This window comes from Podarcis erhardii (genome assembly GCF_964252035.2).
Source record: "Podarcis erhardii genome assembly, chromosome: 7".
Classification (NCBI taxonomy): domain Eukaryota; kingdom Metazoa; phylum Chordata; class Lepidosauria; order Squamata; family Lacertidae; genus Podarcis; species Podarcis erhardii.
In genome coordinates this window covers 28,808,105-28,828,857 of record NC_138511.1, presented here as the reverse complement: position 1 = coordinate 28,828,857, position 20,753 = coordinate 28,808,105, and the positions used below count along the sequence as shown (strand labels likewise).

Below are 20,753 nucleotides of genomic sequence, written 5' to 3'. Positions count from 1 at the left end.
GCTTTGGACACGCGGGGAGGGGGGCTGCGTTTGTGTCTCCACCCCAGGGATGGCTCCTTTCCCCTCCCCTCCTCTCGTTCTCTCTTTTAGCCTGGGAGGGGGCGCACTTCCGAGCCGGTCTGTTTTCCCGTCCCCCCCGCCCCGCTCTCACCGGTAGTCCCGGCCGAAGATGGCGATGGCGCACCGGGAGGCGCAGGAGGCTCACTCTGCAGCCCCCATGAATCAACCTAAGGGCGAGGAGGAGGCGCACGGCCGCACTTTGCATTGCTCAGATGAACTCGGGTCTCAGGAGCAGGCGAGGTACGTGAGCGCCTCTGAGCATACGCAGAGTGTATTGCTTTGCACTGCTCGGGCCTCCTTGTTTCCGTGCGCGGTGCGTGGGCGAGCTAGTGTGTCTCTGAGCATATGCAGAGTGCTTTCCACGGCCACAGTAGTGAGGTTTCATCGAGACCGTTGGCCAGCAGAACTGGATATAAAATAAGGAAAGCCCCCTATCCTTTGTGACGCCCCCTTAGCTCGTGTCTTGAGAAGGCAGTGTAGTTGGGAAGAGGGTTGGGGGGGGAGTGAGATTCCAGGCCCACTGCAGCCCTCACCCCTGGAGGAAGCCTACTCTGAAGACATCTGAGCTGCTAAGAAAAGAATGCCTCTTGGGTGGGTATTGCCCACCCCTACTGGCTCACTGCCCCCATAAGCGCAAAACTCAAATGTTGGCGACATAAACCTTATACAAATCCAAGGCAGTCAAAACTGCTGAAACGGAACAGCATTACCAGAACCCCCAAACTCACCCTTTTCAAAACCACCTCCCAAAGAAAGCCATTAAGTGTTATTAGACACTGTCTGAAAGGGGGAGCACTTTGTTCACATCACACTACAAAGTGTCAATCCTGAGGCAGAGTACACCTCAATGTGGAGAGAGAGCAACGAGATGGGGGAAGCCACCCAAAAAGGCTCCATCTCAGATGTGAACAGGAGCCTCAGGGAAAATCTCAAAGGCTGGCTAGGCGGATGGGCTTGCAAAACATTCTCTCCCTGACTTCCTAATTGTGCCAAAGAACCCCTCCAAGACTGAACCAACTTCCGGCAGTCCATCAGCCTCTCCCACCAGCATCAAACTCAAGAGATGGCCACATGGACCTTAGAGGAAGTCACTCTTCCCACCTGAACACTTCACCAAGCCTAGTCAGAAGCTGGAAGCTCTCTGAGCAGAATTCCCAGAAAGGCACTCTGCAGTGCACATCAGCTGCCAACACATAGGAAGCTGCCTTTTACCAAGTCAGACCCATTGGCCCGTCTAGCTTAGTACTGCCTGCACTCACTGGCAGCTGCTCTCCAGGGTTTCAGGCTGGGGGTCTCTCCTGGCCCTACCATTGGGTAGATGCTTAGTGCTGAGCTGTGGTTCTTCACACAAAACGGGGGTCGAGGCAGCAAAACTGAGAGATGCAGGAGCCCTGCCCCTTGCAAAGGAGGGGTGTAAGATTTGGCTTTCCACTTGCTTCCCATGTGGTCGCATGCAGTTTGCTGACCACATATGGATGCATAGCTCGGAGGAGGTCAGATTCTGGCCAGAATCAAGGCCAGAAAATGGATTTCAGGAATGAGTAGCCATCCTTGGACCTACCTGCTTAATTCAGACAAGGTGTTATGGTCCAGAGAATGTTACGCCTCACCATCTCAAAAGTTACACAAGGGAGGCATCCTCTTTTTTGGCAGGGGAAGGGGGAATGTTTTGCCCTGGCAGCCCTGCTTTTGCCCATAAGCCTGAGACGCATTTCTTTCATGTTACAGAAACTTCCCCCTTTTCCTGAAGGGCAGCCCTGACTCATCCTTCAAAATGCATCTTGATGTTTAATTGGAAGTGAAAAGCCAGCGCTGAGCCTCGCTGAGCTGCTGGAGACATGCGGCCGTGTTGCTAGGCTGGCGTTCGGCCGAGGGAGGCGCAGGGCAGAGGCTGCGCTCTTGAAGAAGCTGGCCGTGAGGCCATCTGCCTGGGACAGGCACTCTCAAGGAAAAAGACAGAAAAAGGGGGAAAGGGGCCCAGCCCAGATGAGCTTCCTGCCAAAAAATTTTTGGCTGACGCAGCAGACATGTGGCTTCAAAATCCCATGTGGGACCCCTGCTCAAGTCACCTCAACATCATATTACAGGTACCAAAGACACACTTCTTTTTTCCTTAATAATAATAATAATAATAAAACAAAAATAACCAAGGTAACCAAGCAACTCCTGTATGAGGAAAGGTTGCAGAATTTGGTGGTACTTCATTTTTAGGATAAAAAGCGAGTAAGAGGCAACATGATGGAAGTTTATAGAATGATGCATGGCATGGAAAAAGTAGATACATTGGTACCTCTGGTTACATACTTAATTCGTTCCAGAGGTCCGTTCTTAACCTGAAATTGTTCTTAACCTGAAGCACCACTTTAGCTAATGGGGCCTCCTCCTGCTGCCGCTCGATTTCTGTTCTCATCCTGAAGCAAAGTTCTTAACCCGAGGTACTATTTCTGGGTTAGCGGAGTCTGTAACCTGAAGCGTCTGTAACCTGAGGTGCCACTGTAAAGAGAAGCTTTTCTCCTTTTCTCAACTCTAGAACTCATGAGCATCCAATGAAGACGAGGGTTGGGAGATTCAGGACAGATAAAAGGAAGCCCTTCACATACTTTAAGGGTTGAACAATGGAACACACTCCCACAGGATGCAGGGATGGCCACAAAACTGGATAGCTTTAAAACAGGATTAGACAAATTCACGGCAGAGAGAGAGCTATTGATGGCTGCTAGCCATGATGGTCATGCACTTCACTTTTGGAGGCTGGAATGCTTCTGAATACCAGCTGCTAGAAACCACAGGAGAGGAGAGTGCTTCTGTGCTTGGATCCTGCTTGTGGGTTTCCCATAGGCTCTGTGAGAACAGGATGCTGGACTAGATGGGCCATTGGCCTGATCCAGCAAGACTCTTCTTATGTTATTGAAGTGGAGGCATGCAGCATTATACATCCCCAAACTTTAAACAGAATAAATAAGAATGCTGTGAGCAGCATTGGAATGCTGTTTACCAAGGAAAGGTGGCATTGCAAGAAATGATTACTTATTTCATTTATTTCCCACCTTTTCCTCCAAGCAGCTGAAGATGGCTTACATAGCTCTCCCCTCATTTAATCCCTACAACAGCCCTATGAGGTGGGTTAGGCTGAGAGGCAGTGACTGGCCCAAGGTTATCCAACGAGCTTCATGGCCCAGTGGGGATTTGAGCCCTGGTCTCTCCCAGGTCCTAGTCTGACATTCTCACCATTATATACTACACTGGCTCTCATGATGACGATGGTGAATTACCTTAGAAAAGCTGGTCCCAGGGGTGGCTAATCTCAAACTTACATTTGTTGCTGAACTACAGCCCCATCATCCCTGGTCTCCTGCTCTAAAAGATACTGTGGATTCCTCTAGATCAGGAAGGAGCTGGCCACAGTTTTGTGAGATTCACCTGCTCACCCCTCCTCCAATCCACTGGCATTTTAGAAATTATTTCACAAAATTTATACAACTGCTTGATGGTAAACAAAGAAACCTCAATGCAGTTTGCAAAGAGAATAAAACAACACAATTAAAAAAAACCACCCCATTAAAATGACTCTTTAAATAATTCAAAGCACAAAATAAACAATAAACTAAAACCAGATTGGAACAGACATCCAGATTCTGCAGGGAGAAGAGGTAATTGGGAGGAGGACCTCCCCATCACTGCGAAGCAACACTTGCCAATGACTTTGTTTGTGTCTCTGTCCGTCTGTTCGTCACACACACTCTCCTCTGACCCTGAAGGACTCATCCACCCTCAGGGGAGGTTGCCTGCTGTGTCTCTGCAAGAGGTACTGTTCTGCCTTTGCTTCCACTTTCAAAACCCACATCTTAGCCATTGGGCATTCACACAGAGGCTTGATCTGACCATACAAAGCTGAGGAATAGAGGCTGCATTTTAAGGAAGAAGTCCAAAGCTTAGGTTTCTTTTAGGATGGACGGATATAGGGCCGGGTGCTGCCCTTAGGAAAGAATCCTGTAACAGTTAAACGCCGCACGACAGAGACACAGCAGAAGCTCAACACTGAGGGGTGAGGGTTCCTTTCTCCCACCTGTTATCTGCCTGGGTTTTGTCATGACTCATGCGACTGGGAATTGGGGGGGGGGGAGAAGGGGAAAGGGAGTGCTAAACAGTTATTTCACTTAGAAATGTCACTCCTCTCCATGACTAAAGCCACACCGCTGCCCACTCGAGTTGGGGCTATTTATACTTTCCTTAATTGCAAGCTCCCTGATGACAATTCCAGCTCTGAGCAGTAGGGTTGGGACCGTCTTCTCCCACGCTGATTTGTGGGTGGGGGAAAGAGAGAGAGAGAGAACTCCTCAAAAAATGGTAAATGGCTTACATTATAGATACAAATATGCTGCTAGGACCTAGGAACCAGAGCAGGCTTGCCTGCACAGTCCAGGGAAATAATAGGCCTTCTGAACATGTGCAGAGCACCTCTCCATCAGCACAGAGGAAACATAAGCAACACAGAGCCAGGGGGGAGGAGGATTGTCTAGGAACTTCAGAACCTGGCTGCTGGTTTTGAGGCAGTGCAAACATCCAAGGGCCAAGGGGTGTGGTGTATGTTTTCAAATTCAAAGTGGAAGCAAGGACAGAATGGCACCTCTTGCAGACATTGGCAAACAGCCTCCCCTGAGGATGGAGCCCTTCTCAATTACAGTCTTGGCTGGTGGTTCTTTCCTAAGCACCCACCAACTCAAACAGATTTCAGTTGTGTTATAGGAATTCTAAGGTCTTATATATAGAGAGAATAAATGTTCATAAATGTACAAGGCAAACACACGTGCCTAAGTATAGTGTCTGAAACAGTGCAGGAGAGCAATCCTGAAGCCATTTTGACTCTCACAAATGGACCTCAAATATTTCTCTGCAAGGAGGAAGGAAATGGGAAAAGCTTTCCAGTTGTCTTTGGACTGTAGGGGCTTACACCTTCCTTTGCAAATACAGCCTGGCAAGTATCTGTTAAGCTGAGCAAACTATCAATATATGTAAGAGATTCAGGAACTAAAGGCAATTTCAAAAGTCTATATAAGAGCTTGCACACCATTGTTTGGGGTTCCTCTCCTACCTTCCTGCATGGGGGGAGCGGGGGACCCTGTTGCAACAGTTTAATGAAGATCATGCTTAGCAGCTGCTTTGCTTCTCAATATTCTCTGGTTGGCCTCTGCTATTTTCTCCTACTGATAGAGAACCTACATAAGGACTCTATACGGGCTCTTGGATACCCCATAAGGGATAAAGGAGCAGTTTTTTTCTTAGAACAGTTGGTAAAACTCACATTTCCTGTAACTCCAAGGAAACAGCAGCCTGTTTAACCACAGAAAGCAGCATAGCAACCATAGTTTTCCTTTTTTCTTCAGGTACTTTGTTCCTAGCTTGGTCAAGGGACACTTCCACTGACTGCACTGCTCTTATAAGATGTGAAACTTCTACAATGACCTGTAACTTCCTTTCCTTTTCTCCCACTTGCAGGAGCCCAAGCTTCCCTGGAACCAGTTGCCACTGGCCAAGTTGGGCTCATTCCACACTCAAAATGGTGGCAGGTCTTCCCTTTCCGCTTCCTTCTTACTTACGTGGTATCTGTTTGTTTGTTTATTTGTTTGAATATTTATATACCGCTATGGGAAAAGATTCCTGCCTGCAGGAGCTGCTGGCAGTCAGTGCAGAGAACACTGAGCAAGATGGACCGATGGTCTGATTCAGCATAAGGCAGCTTCCTGTGTTTCTATGGAGTCCAAGCCTGCTAAATGTTCCATCAGCTGTGCAAACGTCTTCAGGTAACTCGCGATTTGCACACATTAAACTTGTACACGCATGGTAAATTTAAGAAGAAGAAAATTAAAAGAGGGCGGGCACCCAGGAAAAAAAACTTTGGTAATCCCATTCACCATTGCACCCTGTGTGCTTTGATTATACAAAATTTTGGTTTTGCACGCTATCCCCAGAATGTAGCCTCCTGCGTAAGTTGAGAGTTGCCTGCATATTCTACCTACCCAAAGCAATTTAACAGAAACCCATCACTGAAATAAAGGCATAGAGTCTTTATTCACAATAGTCATTAAATAAATTAGGCATACATATACATATACATATACATATACATATACATATACATATACATATGTATAGTCAAGAGGAATGGAACAGGACGAAGAGAGACTGTCAGATAACAATACAGAGAACAGCGTTGTTTTTTAGGCTTGTGACTGTCATGAAGCAGCTTTTGGTGTTTGCTGAGAAGGGAAGGGTGTGAAACAGGAGCATAACAAAGATACAAGGCCCTGGGGAAAAAATCTGTGCTAATGGCCCCATCATTCTTCTGAGAGAATGCTAGTGCCTTTTTTGGGGGTGAGGAGAGCAGCCCCCGTAAGTGCAACAACGTAGTCCTTGTATATTGCCCCAGCCAGGTGTTCAGTTCGTCTGCATGTAACAAGGGTAGCCTGCCCAAAAATCCTGGTGTCCTCCAGATGTTTTGGACTACAAGCCCCATCAGTCTTAGAAGCCCAAGACATCTGGAGAGCATTAGGCTAGGGGAGGCTGGCCAGGATTTTTCAAGGCAAACCCCACCCCATCCCTGCAAAAAAACCACAACCTTGTTAAAATACAGTAGCCCTCCTAGGTGGAGCAGCCTTCAAAATAATGAAGCTCCATAACTCCCCAACAGGATTACTACCCCCAATCCCTTGTCCCGAAGCCCCCCACCCCACCTTTCCAAGGGCATCCCTGGCCGCCTAGCATGGCTCCTAATGTGCCAGTTGGACTAGCTACGACAAGTACAGATATAACAGAATGGTGGCTTTCTCTGGGGTGCCATGAGGGCTCTATGTGCTACCGGTCAGGTTCTGCTATTGAAATGCCCAAAGTGAAGATTTCTGAGTGGATGTGCTGATGGTGGCTCTCTCCTCCCGGAAGGGGCTCCGGCTGAGCTCGGTCATTGCTGAGTGAGCGGCTGGGTCTGTGCCTGGCGCTTGGCTTTGGTCTGGAGGTAGCGGCCTTTCCCCTCCTCGAAACGCCTCTTCTCATCTTCTGTTTCTACCTGCCGAGCAAAGACAGAACAGGTGTGGGCACGGTCGAGGCTGGATTAAGCTGGCCCTGGAACCCAAAGCACATGAGGGACAGGCAGGGTTTTCCCAGCCACTTATTTCACTGTGTTTTAAATCTTCGACAAAAGCTGTTCTCGTTGTATTCTTACAACCACTCATCCTTACGTTGGCTGGCTAGGTTAAGGGGAGGATCTTCCTTAGAGACATCGGCACAGACAGGAAACATCTGTCAGTCCTCATCCACAGCTGCAGGAAACCAAGGGGTACCCTGGGATACACATTTCAAAATGTTAAGGGCACATTTCCAGGTGGGTGTTTTGCAAGGGATGCCCTCCAGTTCCTTGGAGCTCTCCCATTCCCTTCAGCTCCCTAGTAGGTCTCTTGTGCCTCTTTGGTTCTCCTTGTAGTTTTAGCAGCAAAGAAAGATGCTAAAAGGGATGATGGCTCAGTGGTAAAGCACCTGCTTTGCACAGGAAGTCCCAGATTCAATCCCCAGCAGCACCAGGTAGGGCTGGAAGAGATCTCTACCTGAAACCCCAAAGAACCATTGCTGCCGGTCAGTCTAGACTATACTGAGCTAGGTAGACAGACCAGTATAAGGCAGCACCTGATGTCCCTAAGGCTCTGATCATTTCATCTCCCAGCCCTTGTTTCTGGGTCCCAACAGAACTGCTCACTTGGGGTTGCTCCCTGGGGTCTCCAGGCTCTGCTCCTTTCCATCACAAACCCCTGTTCACCATGGCTGGGGGTGGGGTCACTCACACCCACAGTGAGGGATGCAAAGGAGTGTCATTTCTGTTTTGCTACCACCAGGGGATGCGGGTGGCGCTGTGGGTTAAACCACAGAGGCTAGGACTTGCCGATCAGAAGTGATGGGATGAGCTCCCGTTGCTCAGTCCCTGCTCCTGCCAACCTAGCAGTTCAAAAGCACGTCAAAGTGCAAGTAGATAAATAGGTACCACTCCGGTGGGAAGGCGTCCCTTTACCTTTACCTTACCCTGTTGCCCCTGCCTTGCCCCAACCCTCTGCTGGGGTGGCAGCAGCATTGTTTTTGCTGCTACTTGGATGTATTGTATTTTATTTTGTTTCAGTGTTTATTAAGATGAAATGTTTGCTTGCCATATTGATATTAGCATGACTTTTCATTTAAATTGTATTCTGTTTTGCAACTGTTCAGGCATTATCTTGGAATGTTAGGTTTTATTCTGCATGTTGTTGTGAACTGCTTTGAGCACGGTCCCACCATGGAAAAGTGTCGTACATATAAATTCATGATGGTGATGCAGCTTGAATTCCACAACCCCCCCCCTTTTTTTTTTTTGCTTGTTTGCTGTGGCCAAATTTACGTGCAATTAATTTGTGATATTGCTATGTGATTCCACATCATTTGTGTCATTTTGGGGAGGGGGGAGGGGCAATAAAGTGACAACAGTGAGTACACAACCACATTTGCCTGCCTGAACTCTGTTCCTGTTTGAATTCACATAATTTCCGGTACTGTTTTCCATTCTGATGAGATTCCACAACATCCATACCTCCCACAAACCCCAGTTCATTTCACATACCTAAACATCACACACTAGTCACTGAATCACACTGTCTCGCGGACCAGCAACAACTCCACCACTGTAGACGCAAGGCAGAAGGAAAATGCTCATCTGCAATCATACTTGCTGTGGTTCCTGCATTGCAGGGGGTTGGATTAGAATACCCCTTGGGTCCCTTCCAACTCCACAAGTCTATGATCTGCTGTGTGCCAGCTGGTCATTAAACAAAGAACTGAATTTGTCCCCGAGTGTGATCCTCCTGCTTCTCTCCCTGTCCATTTTCCCTTGTGTTTTTTGAAAATTGTAAGCCTGAGTGGGCAGGGTCTGTCTTGTTTTAACTGACTGTATGTAAGCCAATCCGGGAGCCTTTTTGGCTGAAGAGTGGGGGGTCCAAGTGCTCCAAATCAATAAAACAAGAATCTACTTGATTTGCACACTCTCCCCCAATAGAATACTTGAGCCTGCACAGAATCTGTGGTGACTGAAGGGGTGGGGGCAAAGAGGGACAAAGCATCGAGCTCTGGCCTTGGCTTTGGCAAGCCCTTGGTTTTCCGATCCTCCGTTGTACATCAGAGACAAGGACATTCCTGGCACACCTGCCAACTGATGCGACAATCCCATATGCAGGGACGTGTTTTACACACAGAGGACTTGTGGCTGAACCCAGGTACTTAATCACTTGTAAAAAGGCACACGCCAGGTGGCTGGCAGGCTCCTTGGTGGTTTAGTCAGAGGCAGCCGGGGGATGTTTCTGGATCACAGTGGTTATTATGCACCAGCCTGGCAGGACGATTCCCCCAGGAAGAGTGGTGGCGCTAATGAATCGCTCCCTTCCAACTGAGTCCTCTGTGTTTATCTGCTGCCAAGTAGTGTAACATTATCTTCCAGATGGAAGGGAAGATCTTTGGCCCTGCATTGCTGGATAAGTCCCTTGCCCCCCACTCCAAATAAACGTATGTCACTCAGGAGCTTCCAAGAGGCACCTGGTTGGCCACCACAGCAAAGCCAGAGCTGGAACAGATGGGCTTTTATTTTATTTATTGCATTTATATCCCACCTCTTCCTCCATGGAGCTCAAGGTGGTGCCACGTGGTTCTCTCCCTGCTCGTTTAATCCCCACGACAACCCTGTGAGATAGGCTGAGAGGTGGTAACTGGCCCAAGGCCACCCAGCGAGCTTCATGGCCGAGCAGCAGATTTGAACCCTGGTCTCTCCTGCGTCGTAGCCTGACACTCTAACCACTACACAGCGCTGGCTCTTGGCAATATCCAACTGCAGGGCTTTCCCAAGCCCCCTTCCCAAACTTGTCCACCTTTCACCTCGATTGCTCTTCCTCCTCTGCCCCTTTCGCCCTGAGGGGGCCTCTCATCCTGGTGGTGAGGAACATTGTGACTCTCTGAGGATTTCCTTCCCCATTTATGGAAACCATGCAAACCTGCAGGAATCACTCACTTTGGGGAATTTGAGCACACTGTTTTAGAATGCTAACACTTAACAGTTAATTCAGCCAGCACTACAGAATCTCCAGCTGAACTCTCTGCTGCCTTCCCCAACCTAGCTGATGCCCCCCTCTGGTGTTTTGGACCGCAACTGCCATCCACCCCAGACATCATGGCTTGTGCTGATGGGATCTGTAGTCCAAAAACAACTGTGTGGGGGGTGGCACCAGGCTCAGGAAGGCTGAACTTGGATTCAAGCCACACATTAATGGAAAGTGTGTGTCACTTTCTAGTTTTGTCATGGAAGCCTGTGATACAGAGCAGAGCCCTGGTGGTGGTGGTGGTGGTGGTGCTGCTTAACCCCTTTCCCCAAAGAGCAATTCCCCACTTGATGTAAGAACATGAGAAGAACCTGCTGGGACATCCCTGTGGCCCATCCAGCCCAGCCTCCTGTTCAAGCACCTCCACAGATGACAATCTCCTGCTACTACTGTACAGTGGTACCTCGGGTTAAGTACTTAATTCATTCCAGAGGTCCATTCTTAATCTGAAACTGTTCTTAACCTGAAGCACCACTTTAGCTAATGGGGCCTTCTGCTACCGCCGGAGCACGATTTCTGTTCTCATCCTGAAGCAAAGTTCTTAACCTAAGGTACTATTTCTGGGTTAGCGGAGTCTGTAACCTGAAACGTATGTAACCCAAGGTACCACTGTATTTAAAGAACTTCCTGTTGTTGGTCTTAATGCTTTTAACAACATGCCCCCCCATTCCCCTTTTAGCATCCCTTGCTGTCTGCTTGCACTTCTTTTGCCAAAGTTCTCTTCCATTTGGACAAGGCTTCTGCTTTTTGAAGGAAGCCTCGTTGCCTCTAATAGATCCTTTGACTCTGCCCATTAACTGCACTGGCATCCTCTTGCACTTGTGGTACCTTTCCTGATCTGCATTACACACTCCTTTCTACCAATCTCCTCGTTCTGAGGACTTCTTTGAAATCGAACGTGACAGTGCTGGATTGTCTTGGTAATTGGCCATTTACATGGATATCTAATTTAATAGTGCTATGGTCACTGTGCTCACAATTGGCTCAACAAACAACACTGCTATAGGCACCTGCAAGGTTGGGGGGGGGGCTGCGATAAGAGCTTGGAGGGGCAGGAAAAGGTCCACCAGCCCCCTCCTGGAATTTGCAGCTTCTTGGGACTGCTTTCCATCAACAAAGGTTGGAGTAAGTTCCATGCAACTCTGTCTAATATGAACCTTGGCCTGCATTAACTCTTCCCAGCATCATAAGGTAAGCCCAGTTTCAGAATATTACAGGTGGGTGGGTGGTCACCCAGCAAGGGACATTTGAACCTGGGATTTCCTGGTAACCCAGCCTCATACGGCACAGTTCAGCAGCAGCACTCCTCCCTCTGCCCCCTGCTGAAATGACCCAGTTAAAATGCAGAACGGCCACACAGCTTGTGTGCCAGCTTTGCCCCATGCCTGCCAAGCCTCCCTCCCCGCCCCCCCGCAGGAGACCAAACTAAAAAAGTCACCACAGCCCCTTGCACTGCAACTGCCTGGAGGCCGTTCCTCTCCCCACCCCCAGAAGACCTAGAGCTGACCTACAGAGAGCATATTTTAAGATGGAAAATGGCAGGAACTACCCCCCATAAGCAACAGCAGCTAAAATTCCAACACACCCGACCATCCCCTGCAGAAGTAAACTCAAGCCAGCATTCTTCCAACACAATTGGTGGTTAATCAGAGCCAGGCCTCAAAGCTCAGCCCTGGAATTCGGAAGAGGATCCTTCCTTTATTTACCACTACTACCTCCTGCTGAGATTATACCTATTGAAGCCAAACAACCCTGGGGGAACAGGTGTGGAGATGACTCAAAGTCAGCTAGCAAACCTGGGCCTGTCCTCTCCCTATTTCAAGCTGTCATTGAATCCTTCAAGATTGCCTCTTGGGATTAGGGGTTGGAAGCATGGCTCCGCAGCTCAGCTGGTTGGGTGCATACATGAGGTCCCAGGTCCAACTTTGCCTCCCCCCTCTCAAGTTTAGAGATGTGTTTGTTTAGCTTAGATTTCAAACCACGCCTGTGGAATCGCTGACCAGCAAATTCTTAACAGGCCAACCAACTTTGTGAGTGTGGATCAGGCCAGACCCCCATTCTGGCAGCTCCAACATCTGGAGGGTTCAACTTTGCCTACCCTGGGCTAGAGAATGGAATGGCCTGGGTGGCTGGGCTGATGTTGTATCAAGGAAGGGAGCCTGCACTGTGTCAGTCTTGAAGCGGAATGTGGGTGGAGGAAGCAGACAGGCACTCATATTAATACTGAAACTGATGATGTGCTAAATTTCATAACCTCACAGTTTGCCTAACAATTTCCTAGCAAGATAGGCCAATATTATTCATGAGACGGGGTGACAGCTGCTAATTTAGACATCAAAACAGTCTAAAATATTAAAGGGAATCAGACAAATCTAGAGAGGGAGATCGATAAATAACTCTTGGGTTCAGAGACCACAGAATATCCGATGCTGCGGAGGGCGGGAGAGACAGCTGTTGCCTTCATATCCTGCTTCCTGGTCTTTCCAGAGGCATCTGAGTTGCTAATAGCTCGGAGCAGAAATCCACACCAGAGGGGCTTTTGCATGGCGTTCTAGGGAGCTCAGGGGCAAGGCAAGAGTTGAACTAGGGGGCTCAGTCTCTCAGCCAAAGGTTGCTTTGGAACCCTGCCCAAGGGACAAGGAATTGGCTACACGGGCTATGAAGTCATCCTTTGGATACCTTCATTCTAGGACTCAACATTTAATTTTCCTCTCAGGACTCGCTGCCCTCAAACAGGCCCACCAGAAGTATATGGGCACAGCAGATCAATGGAAGATCTCGATTCTCATTAACTAGGTGTTAGGTGCAGATGAACCTCTGGTTAGAAGTGGTAGTGATGGGAAATAGTCTTAGGAAACTCCCCGTGCTCAGGAGTTTGGGCTAGATGACCCTTGGGGTCCCTTCCAGCTCTAAAATTCTATGATTCTCTGCAGCCTGAGGCAGTTCTGCTTTGCAGAAGCACTGAGCGGCAAGCAGGAGGAGCCCAGTTTGGTTTGGCAATGCGAAGCAGCCCTCAATGTACCCCCTGGATGCCATAGCAGCGGGGAGCCTGGGATGAGAGACCTTCGCCTGGAAACTGCACAGCGGACCAGCCTCAAAGACAAACACATCAGTTCAAGGAACTCGGAACACTGCAATCCAAGAAGATTAGCATCTCCGCATTGCTCAGCATGGGGTGGGGAGCCCGTTTGCCAGAAATTTAATTCTGGCTCGAGGGAATACAGCGGCTTAGAGCAGAGACAGAACAGAACCCTGGAAAACATTAACATACAGTGAAGCCACCTTCCTCTGAGTCAGGCTCCATTGCATCCATCTATCCAGCCCCAGCTTTGTCCACTCTGACTGGCAGCAGCTCTCCAAGGCCCGAGAGAGAGAGAGAGAGAGAGAGAGAGAGAGAGAGAGAGACCTTCCCAGCTGTTCTATTGCAGGTGTCAGGGATATAACTTGAAGCCTTAGCCATGCCAGCCAGGCCCCCTTCGCTTCTGAACTTCCGGGACTTACTGAAGACTTTATTCCAGCAGGCATATTAACCGAGGTCTGATTTTATAGTTTTAACCTGATTTTTAACCTTTTCTGTATTATAATTTTTGCACGCCGCCCAGAGATGTTTCTACTTAAGCAGTATGTAAAGTGTTTAAATAAATAATGGCTTTAGGGAAACACAACACCATGCTAGCCAGGGAGTTGTGTGTTTCAGTTTGGCTGATGCTGGAAGCTGGAGAGAGAAGAGACAGGCCTGCTCTGTGCTGGAGGGACCTAAAGATGTGACTTGGGGTTCCCCTAGAACCCTAATGGGGAAGAAGCAAGGTATGTTGGGGTGTTAATGCTCCCATTGGGGTTCCTATGGAGAATAAGTGCTTTCCCAGCTGGCTGGTAACATACTTTCAGCTGCCTTGCTATGCAATTGTTGTGGCCGTTTTAAGATGTTGTTTTACTGTTCTTCCTCTTGCTGATGTAAGCTGTGGCTTGGAACATGGGTGTGTAAGAGTGGCAAATAAATATATAAATTTTAGGCTACATCAACGATCTACTCTGCCCTGATCATACCCCACCTAGAGCCCTGCGTCCACTTCTGAGCACCACAGTTGCAGAGGGATATTGACAAGCTGGAAGATGTGTAGAGAGGCCAACCAAGATGATCAGGGGCCTAGAAAGCAAGCCTGATGAGGAACAGTTGAGGGAGCTAGGTATGTTTAGCCTAGAGAAGAGGAGACTGAGAGGTGATATGATAGCCATCCTCAAATATTTAAAGGGCTGCCACATGGAAGATGGAGCAGGCCTGTTTTCTGCTGCTCTAGAGGGCAGGACCCAAATCAATGGATCCAAATTACAAGAGAGTCTGACTAAACATTAGGAAGAACTCTCTGATGGTAAGAGCTGTTTGACAGTGGAAAGGACTCCTTCGGAAGGTGGTGGTCTCTCCTTCATTGGAGGATTTTAAACAGAGGCTGGATGGCCATCTGTCAGGGATACTTTAGCTGTGATTCCTGCATTGCTGGGGGTTGGGCTAGATGACCCTTGTGGTTCCTTCCAGCGATGCGATTCTATGAAATACACAGGAAATAAATCAGAGCCTTGGCCCCGCCAACAGCCTTATAAGAATGGAAAGTTACATGAAGTGGAGCTGAGATGACTTTAAATTCCATGAAGGCAATAACAAGCTCCAGAAATAAAGAAGTGAAGCACATTGGGGGGGGGATGCCCCCTATTTAATAGCACCAAGAAATTTAAGTGGGGTGTATCTGTGTGTTTCGTTTAATGTTAAGAACAAATTATATAAACACTACTCCGATAGCAAAACCAAGCCGAGTCGACTAAATGCTTTGAAACACCGAGGGGGCCGGGAGAGAGTTGAGTGCCGTTGGAAATCAACAAGGCATAACATATTAATCGAGGAACAACTCTCTCACTCAGCTGTTTCTGAGCGGCTGAGTGAAGACAGCTAAAAATAGGCAATAAAAGGGAAGCAGGACTGACAATAGTCGGTAGGAAAAGTAAGCCAGGAAGACTTTTTTAGGGAGGAGGAAGAGGTGACGTTCAAACATCGATAGAAGCTGGAGGCCGTATGGCTCCAAATTCTGCATCAATACTACCTTAATGCTTATAATTAAAAAACATTTCAAGAGACAGTAATGGGACAAACACTGTAGAAACTGTTAGGTGTTTTCTTATCATGGGTTTTAAGGGGACTGTTTGGAGACACTAAGGGTGGACAGAGCAAAATATACAGGGTTTCCAGCCCTGTATGTTCAGCATGGAGGCATGTGTATGAGTGGGATAAATGATGGTGGTCCAGCGGAGAAGCGGGTAGGGTGTTTAACCCTTTCTTAGCCGATTCTCACCCACAAATGCTCCACCAGACCACTTTTTAAAGAATGCCCCCCTCCCTGTCTAAGCTAGGCTCTGACTGGAAAGAGATGTAAACTCAGTGGAGGGGAAAGCAGTCAAGAGGTGGAGATGCGGCAACTGTTGGGAAGAACTGATGGGCCCAGGAGAGATTATGCACGCCTCCTTCCCTAGAAATGCCCCTTCTGCCCTCATATTTGTATTAGGTTGGCAGAAGTAGGTCTGGGAAGTTACACTTGCTTAGGTAACAACATGCAGTTATGGTAAAGGACTGGAGAAATAATTTTAGAGCAGTGGGAATTGTTTGAGGGGACATTCTCTCTCTCTCTCTCTCTCTCTCTCACACACACACACACACACACACACACACACACACACCTTTTTTGTTCAACTGCTTTCTCTAGCCAAATAGGTTTGGCAGGTTGCTGTAAAAACAAAACAAAAAAACCGCAAAAACCTGTCAAGCCCAACTGTTCAAGGGCAAAACCAAGATAACACCCCTCCCCATACACACACCATGAGCAGTAGATCTCTCTTTCAAACCACTTTCAGCTCTCTGAAAAAAAACAAAACAAAATGTGTCTTCAGCCTAATTTAAGCAGCTTCTTCTCTCTCTTTTTTCCATGCTGAATTAAGAGAACAAGATTTTGCTGGACGGAACACAAAAAAGCCCCAGGGACATTGCATAAAGAGCTCAACTGCGTAAGGCACATCATCTCTGACAAACGAGAAACTTGAATCCATGTGACCTCTCCACCCTGGAAGCAGAGAGGGAAAACACAACCCTGGAGGGCGTTCACAATGCTGCGTGTTTTGTTTAAACAATACATTGAAATGCAGCTGGAAACGGCTAAGCAGGAGGGTTCTGTGTTTGCTTTCAAATGCTTCTCACCAACAGCGGGAGTGCAGAGTCTCCCAGGATGCTTAACATCCCTGAAGTCATCTAGGAACATGTGCCAAAATGGGGGGTGGGGAGAGAGAAGAGAAGCCAAGTTCTGCAGGACCAAAAGATGGGAGGGAGGACTCGTAAGGCTTACCACCAGCTGTGGGACAGGGAGAGGCCTCCCCTCCTTGCTTAGGGACACATAGGTGAAGAATGCACTGACAGCCCGATACCGCTCCTGAGACTCGTCCACAAAGGGGTCAGCATCCACAAAGACCTCGATCTCCATGGACTTATTGCTCGTGAAGGTCATGCGCCCAGAAATTGTGATCACGCTGCCTGCAAGACACAGAGGAGTTCATCAAGCTTGGCCCACAGTAGTTCATGCCTGGGTTACCTTCAAGACTGGGTTACTGCAGTGGACTCTACGTGGGGCTTCCCTTGCATCAGATCCAGAAGCTGCAGTTCGTGCAGAATGCTGAGGCACAATTGCTGACAGAAGTAAAGACTTGTCTGCACCTCTGCTCAGAGATCTGCACTGTTTGCAGGTTTGCTCCCAGGCCAAGTTCAAGGTGTTACTATTGGGATACTAAGCCCTGAATAACGTAGGACCAGTCTACACCTGTGAGACTGTCTTAACCTATATATGCTCACTCGACCACTTCGATCTGCAGAACTGGCATTGTTAGGAGCATCATCAGTTCCGCTTTTGTAAGAAATCAATCTTTTGGCATGGCAGCACCTGCACTTTGGAACTCCTAGCCTATTGACACCAGGCAGGCAGTTTCACTGTACTCTTTTTGGTGCCTGCTAAAAGCTTTTTGGTTTAGACAAGCCTACCCAGATATTTAGAATGCAGATGTCTTTCAAGTTTGTTGCTGGTTTTTATTTTTTTTAAAAAAATGATACTGCCTTTACTAATAATCTAGTTGTTTTATTCTTTTTGTAAACCTTTTTATTCGCTTCAATCATGCAGTATATAAATTTTATGAAATCGACCAGGTTCTCCAACAGAAGGCAGAAAGGGCAGGTGAGGGGCCAGAATGCCAAGCAGCACTTTTGATGCAGGGAATCACACAAGATGAGCTCAGGGAGTCTCTCTTATGGCACCTCATGTGGGTTCATGGAGGTCAATCAGCTCCCTTTTAAATAGCAGGGTCCCAAGGAGGAATTCCATGCTTCTATAAGAACATCGGAAGAGTCTGCTGGATCAGGCCAAAGGGGATCTATCTAGTCCAGCATCCTGTTTTCACAGTGGCCAACCAGATGCCTGATTAGGAAACTCACAAGCAGCATCTGAATGAGAGAGTCCTCTTCCCTTCTTTGGCTTCCAGCAACCAGCATTCAGTTGCATTGCTGCCTCTGACTGTGGAGGAAGAGAATAGCCATTGTGGCTGGCAGCCATTGCGAGCCTTCTCCTCCACACCAGGCTTTGTCTGTTCAAAGCAAGTCTTTTACCAAGGGTAAAATCAGTAACAGTGGAATTCATGTCAGTGCCATGCACAGCAGCACTTTAGGTACGTGCAAGAGGTCCAGCAATGAAAAGCCAGCTGGGGGAGCAGGGAAGGGTTCTGGGTGCCAAGTGGAGTTTGGCAGCTCAAAGCTGTTAAATAGTATTGTCTGCAGCTATCTAGGGTGGAAAAAAGCTGTACTTTTAACTGCCCCCCCCAAAAAAGTTCTGCAAGTTGTTTGGATCCTAATGACAAGATGAACTTTTACCAATTAAAGCAGGTTTGTTTTTCAATTTCCAGTTTGATGTCATCATTTGTACTAGATAAAAACCAGTAGAACAGAGCTTGACTTAGAAGCTACAGGCACTATAAACACTATAAAATAAAATGAAACAAGCTGTAAGAGGGCAACTCCAGCTTGGGTAGCTTTTTGTTTATTTATAACTTCTTTTTTTCCAAAGACAAAGATCTTGTCCAGTGCTGGGGCAAGGAAGGCACTGGCAGCGAGTCAGCAAATTCCTGAGAAGCAGCTCTGGGCATCTTTTCATGGGCATCGCTGGGAGCCGCACAACCAGGGAAGATTGCAAAAACTGACCCTTGTCAGAGATGCCAAAGGTGTTTCATGCCATTGTGCTGTCAAATCCATGGGCTGGTTCCGAGCAATTAACATGAGGGTGATGGAGCAAGACGTCAGAAGTAGCATTATAATCTGCAAACTGCATGCGGGCCCTGAAAAGTTAGCGGAAGTTCAGCGGATACAAAGCTCATTTTGAGAGGTGATACAATAGGTAAAGGTAAAGGGACCCCTGACCACGCTTCAAATATCTGCAGGGCTTTCACATGGAAGCACATTTAAAGGTTTTTAAGCAGAGTTTGGATAGCTGTGTGCTAGGGGTTCTTTAGCTGTGATTCCTGCATTGCAGAGATAGGGGATAGATGACCCTAGGGTCCCAATTCTACAGTTCTATGATATGGGGGAATCTGTGTTCAATTCACAGCTCAGCTGTGGCAGCAGCCCAGCGCTGATCATGGGTTAGTGTCCTACCCTGCTTAACACATCACAAACATGCTGACAAGACCTACCTGTGATCTTCTAAGCAGAGAGGCCACAGAACTGCCTTGACTGTGGTTTGCTTGTTGCAGATGCACCAGTAAACCATGGTCCTTACACACACAGACACACACAGACACACACAATGGGAAACATTCGTTGCTTTTGTATCCCCACAGTACTGGGGATACAGTACATGAGAACAGCGGGGGGAATGATTCAGCCTGCAGTCTCCCCCTGGGAACCCAGGCCTCTACAAGCTGACCTGATGGCTACAACATTCAGCCTATTTTATACCCCCACCCCCCTCTCTCTGCCTCTGATTTGCCTGAACAAGAATTCTGGAGAACTTTAGGGGGGGGAGAGAGAGCCTGCCTTTCCCCCCAGACCAGGTTTCAAGGTGGCTCACATGGACTGAAACAACACAGGTAAAATGCAAAAAGCTAAAAACACACATAAAAGATAATTATTAAAAAGTAATTAAATTCTAATAGTTGTTGTTGTTGTTGTTGTTACAAAAACCCTATCTACTGAAAGTGTACCATAATTTTCACCCATTTGGCTTGGTCCCATTTGGCTGTAGATTTTTGGAGTATCTTAGGGACCAACACGCAACCCTCCTGATTTTATATTTACTGTATCTGCCATGACAAATCGCTTGTTCTGTAACATTTGCTTCTATTATTTTGTTCAGATGCACATACTAAGTGTGTCATAAGTCATCTTGATCTTTAAAAACAAAACATAAACAAGCAAAACGGAAATGTAGGATAAACACATTTTCACTAATTAAATGAAGCCAAAAATGCATTAACGGTGAACTTTTAGTTTGCAGCACCATCATTTATTCCATGGCAGCAGCCGGGGTGGGGGTGAGGGGCAAATTAACAGAAAGGTACCATTTTCCAGCAAAAGCTATACATTCTGTGCTCTAATTTGTTCATCTAAGTGCCCTACAGATTATCCAAAGCTGGCTTAGACTTTGCAAATAGATGTCAAGCAATCACTCAAGTGAGGTTTTCAAACACAGGGATGACTCATGGCCCACTAGGACAGACCCATCTAGCCCGCCGTTCTGCTTCCCACAGTAATCTATCAGATACCTCTGCAAAGATTGCAAGGGGGGCTTGAAAACAACATCCTGTTCTCGCTGCTGTTGCTTGGCAACCAGAACCCAGAGGTACACTGCCTCTAAACATGGAGGCTCCATACTCTGAAGAGACATAAGGCCACCGCCTTGATGAAGGCTAAGGAGGTCTGGGCTTTATTTATTTGTTGAATGTATTTCCCACCCTTCCTCTCAAAGGAGCCCAGGGCAATGAACAAGTGATAAAAAAAGATACCCAGATACAGATGCAGCGTGGGAAATATCTCAGCTTAAAAGGCTTGCTGAATGAGGAAGGTTTTTGGTAGGTGCAGAAACGGTGCCTGTCTAATATTCAAGTAGGGGGGAGTTCCAAAGGGTACATATAACAACGCTAAATGCTAGAATCCCGCACTATGCAGAACAGAGCTTCTGATAACGATGGCATCTGCAGGAGGTCCTCATATGCAGAGCACAGTGATCGATTATTTATATAAGAGGCAAGACAATCTTTCAGGTATCCTGGGTCCCAAGCTGTATAGGACTTTATACACCAGAATTAGCACCCTGAACTTTGTGTGGGTGACTTCATGAGCTGCTTATGCTATGGACAGTCGTGACACCTTCTGCCAGTGAATTCTGCAAATTAATTTTTAAGTTCTGCTTCTGCTGTCAGATATTTTCCCTGGCTGACCCTGGGTTCTGGCATTACGGGAAAAGGAGT

At 47.5% G+C, this 20,753-nt stretch overlaps 1 protein-coding gene and 1 long non-coding RNA gene across 6 annotated transcripts in view; one reads left to right on the top strand and one right to left on the bottom strand.

The window, feature by feature from the left end:
* Position 1: 1 nt before the first annotated feature.
* On the top strand, positions 2-16,590 carry LOC309347076. 3 transcript variants are annotated; one of them, XR_014158823.1, is made up of 4 exons: positions 2-300; positions 1,789-2,147; positions 5,715-5,861; positions 13,148-16,590. It is a non-coding gene; the product is annotated as an uncharacterized lncRNA (long non-coding RNA). The 3 variants fall into 3 exon arrangements; XR_014158824.1 differs by lacking the exon at positions 13,148-16,590 and having other exon boundaries at positions 5,715-5,955; XR_014158825.1 differs by lacking the exons at positions 5,715-5,861; positions 13,148-16,590 and adding an exon at positions 5,557-5,693.
* Positions 6,106-20,753, bottom strand: part of ACOT7 (acyl-CoA thioesterase 7) — a 65,820-nt gene continuing 51,172 nt past the window's right edge. For all 3 annotated transcript variants that reach the window (XM_081871253.1, XM_081871254.1, XM_081871255.1), the window contains 2 exons: positions 16,598-16,782; positions 6,106-7,120 (listed from right to left, as the gene is read on the bottom strand). In XM_081871253.1, coding sequence (XP_081727379.1) covers positions 7,016-7,120; positions 16,598-16,782 — 290 coding nt within the window. In that variant the 3' untranslated portion in view covers positions 6,106-7,015. The remainder of the gene's footprint in view (positions 7,121-16,597; positions 16,783-20,753) is intronic.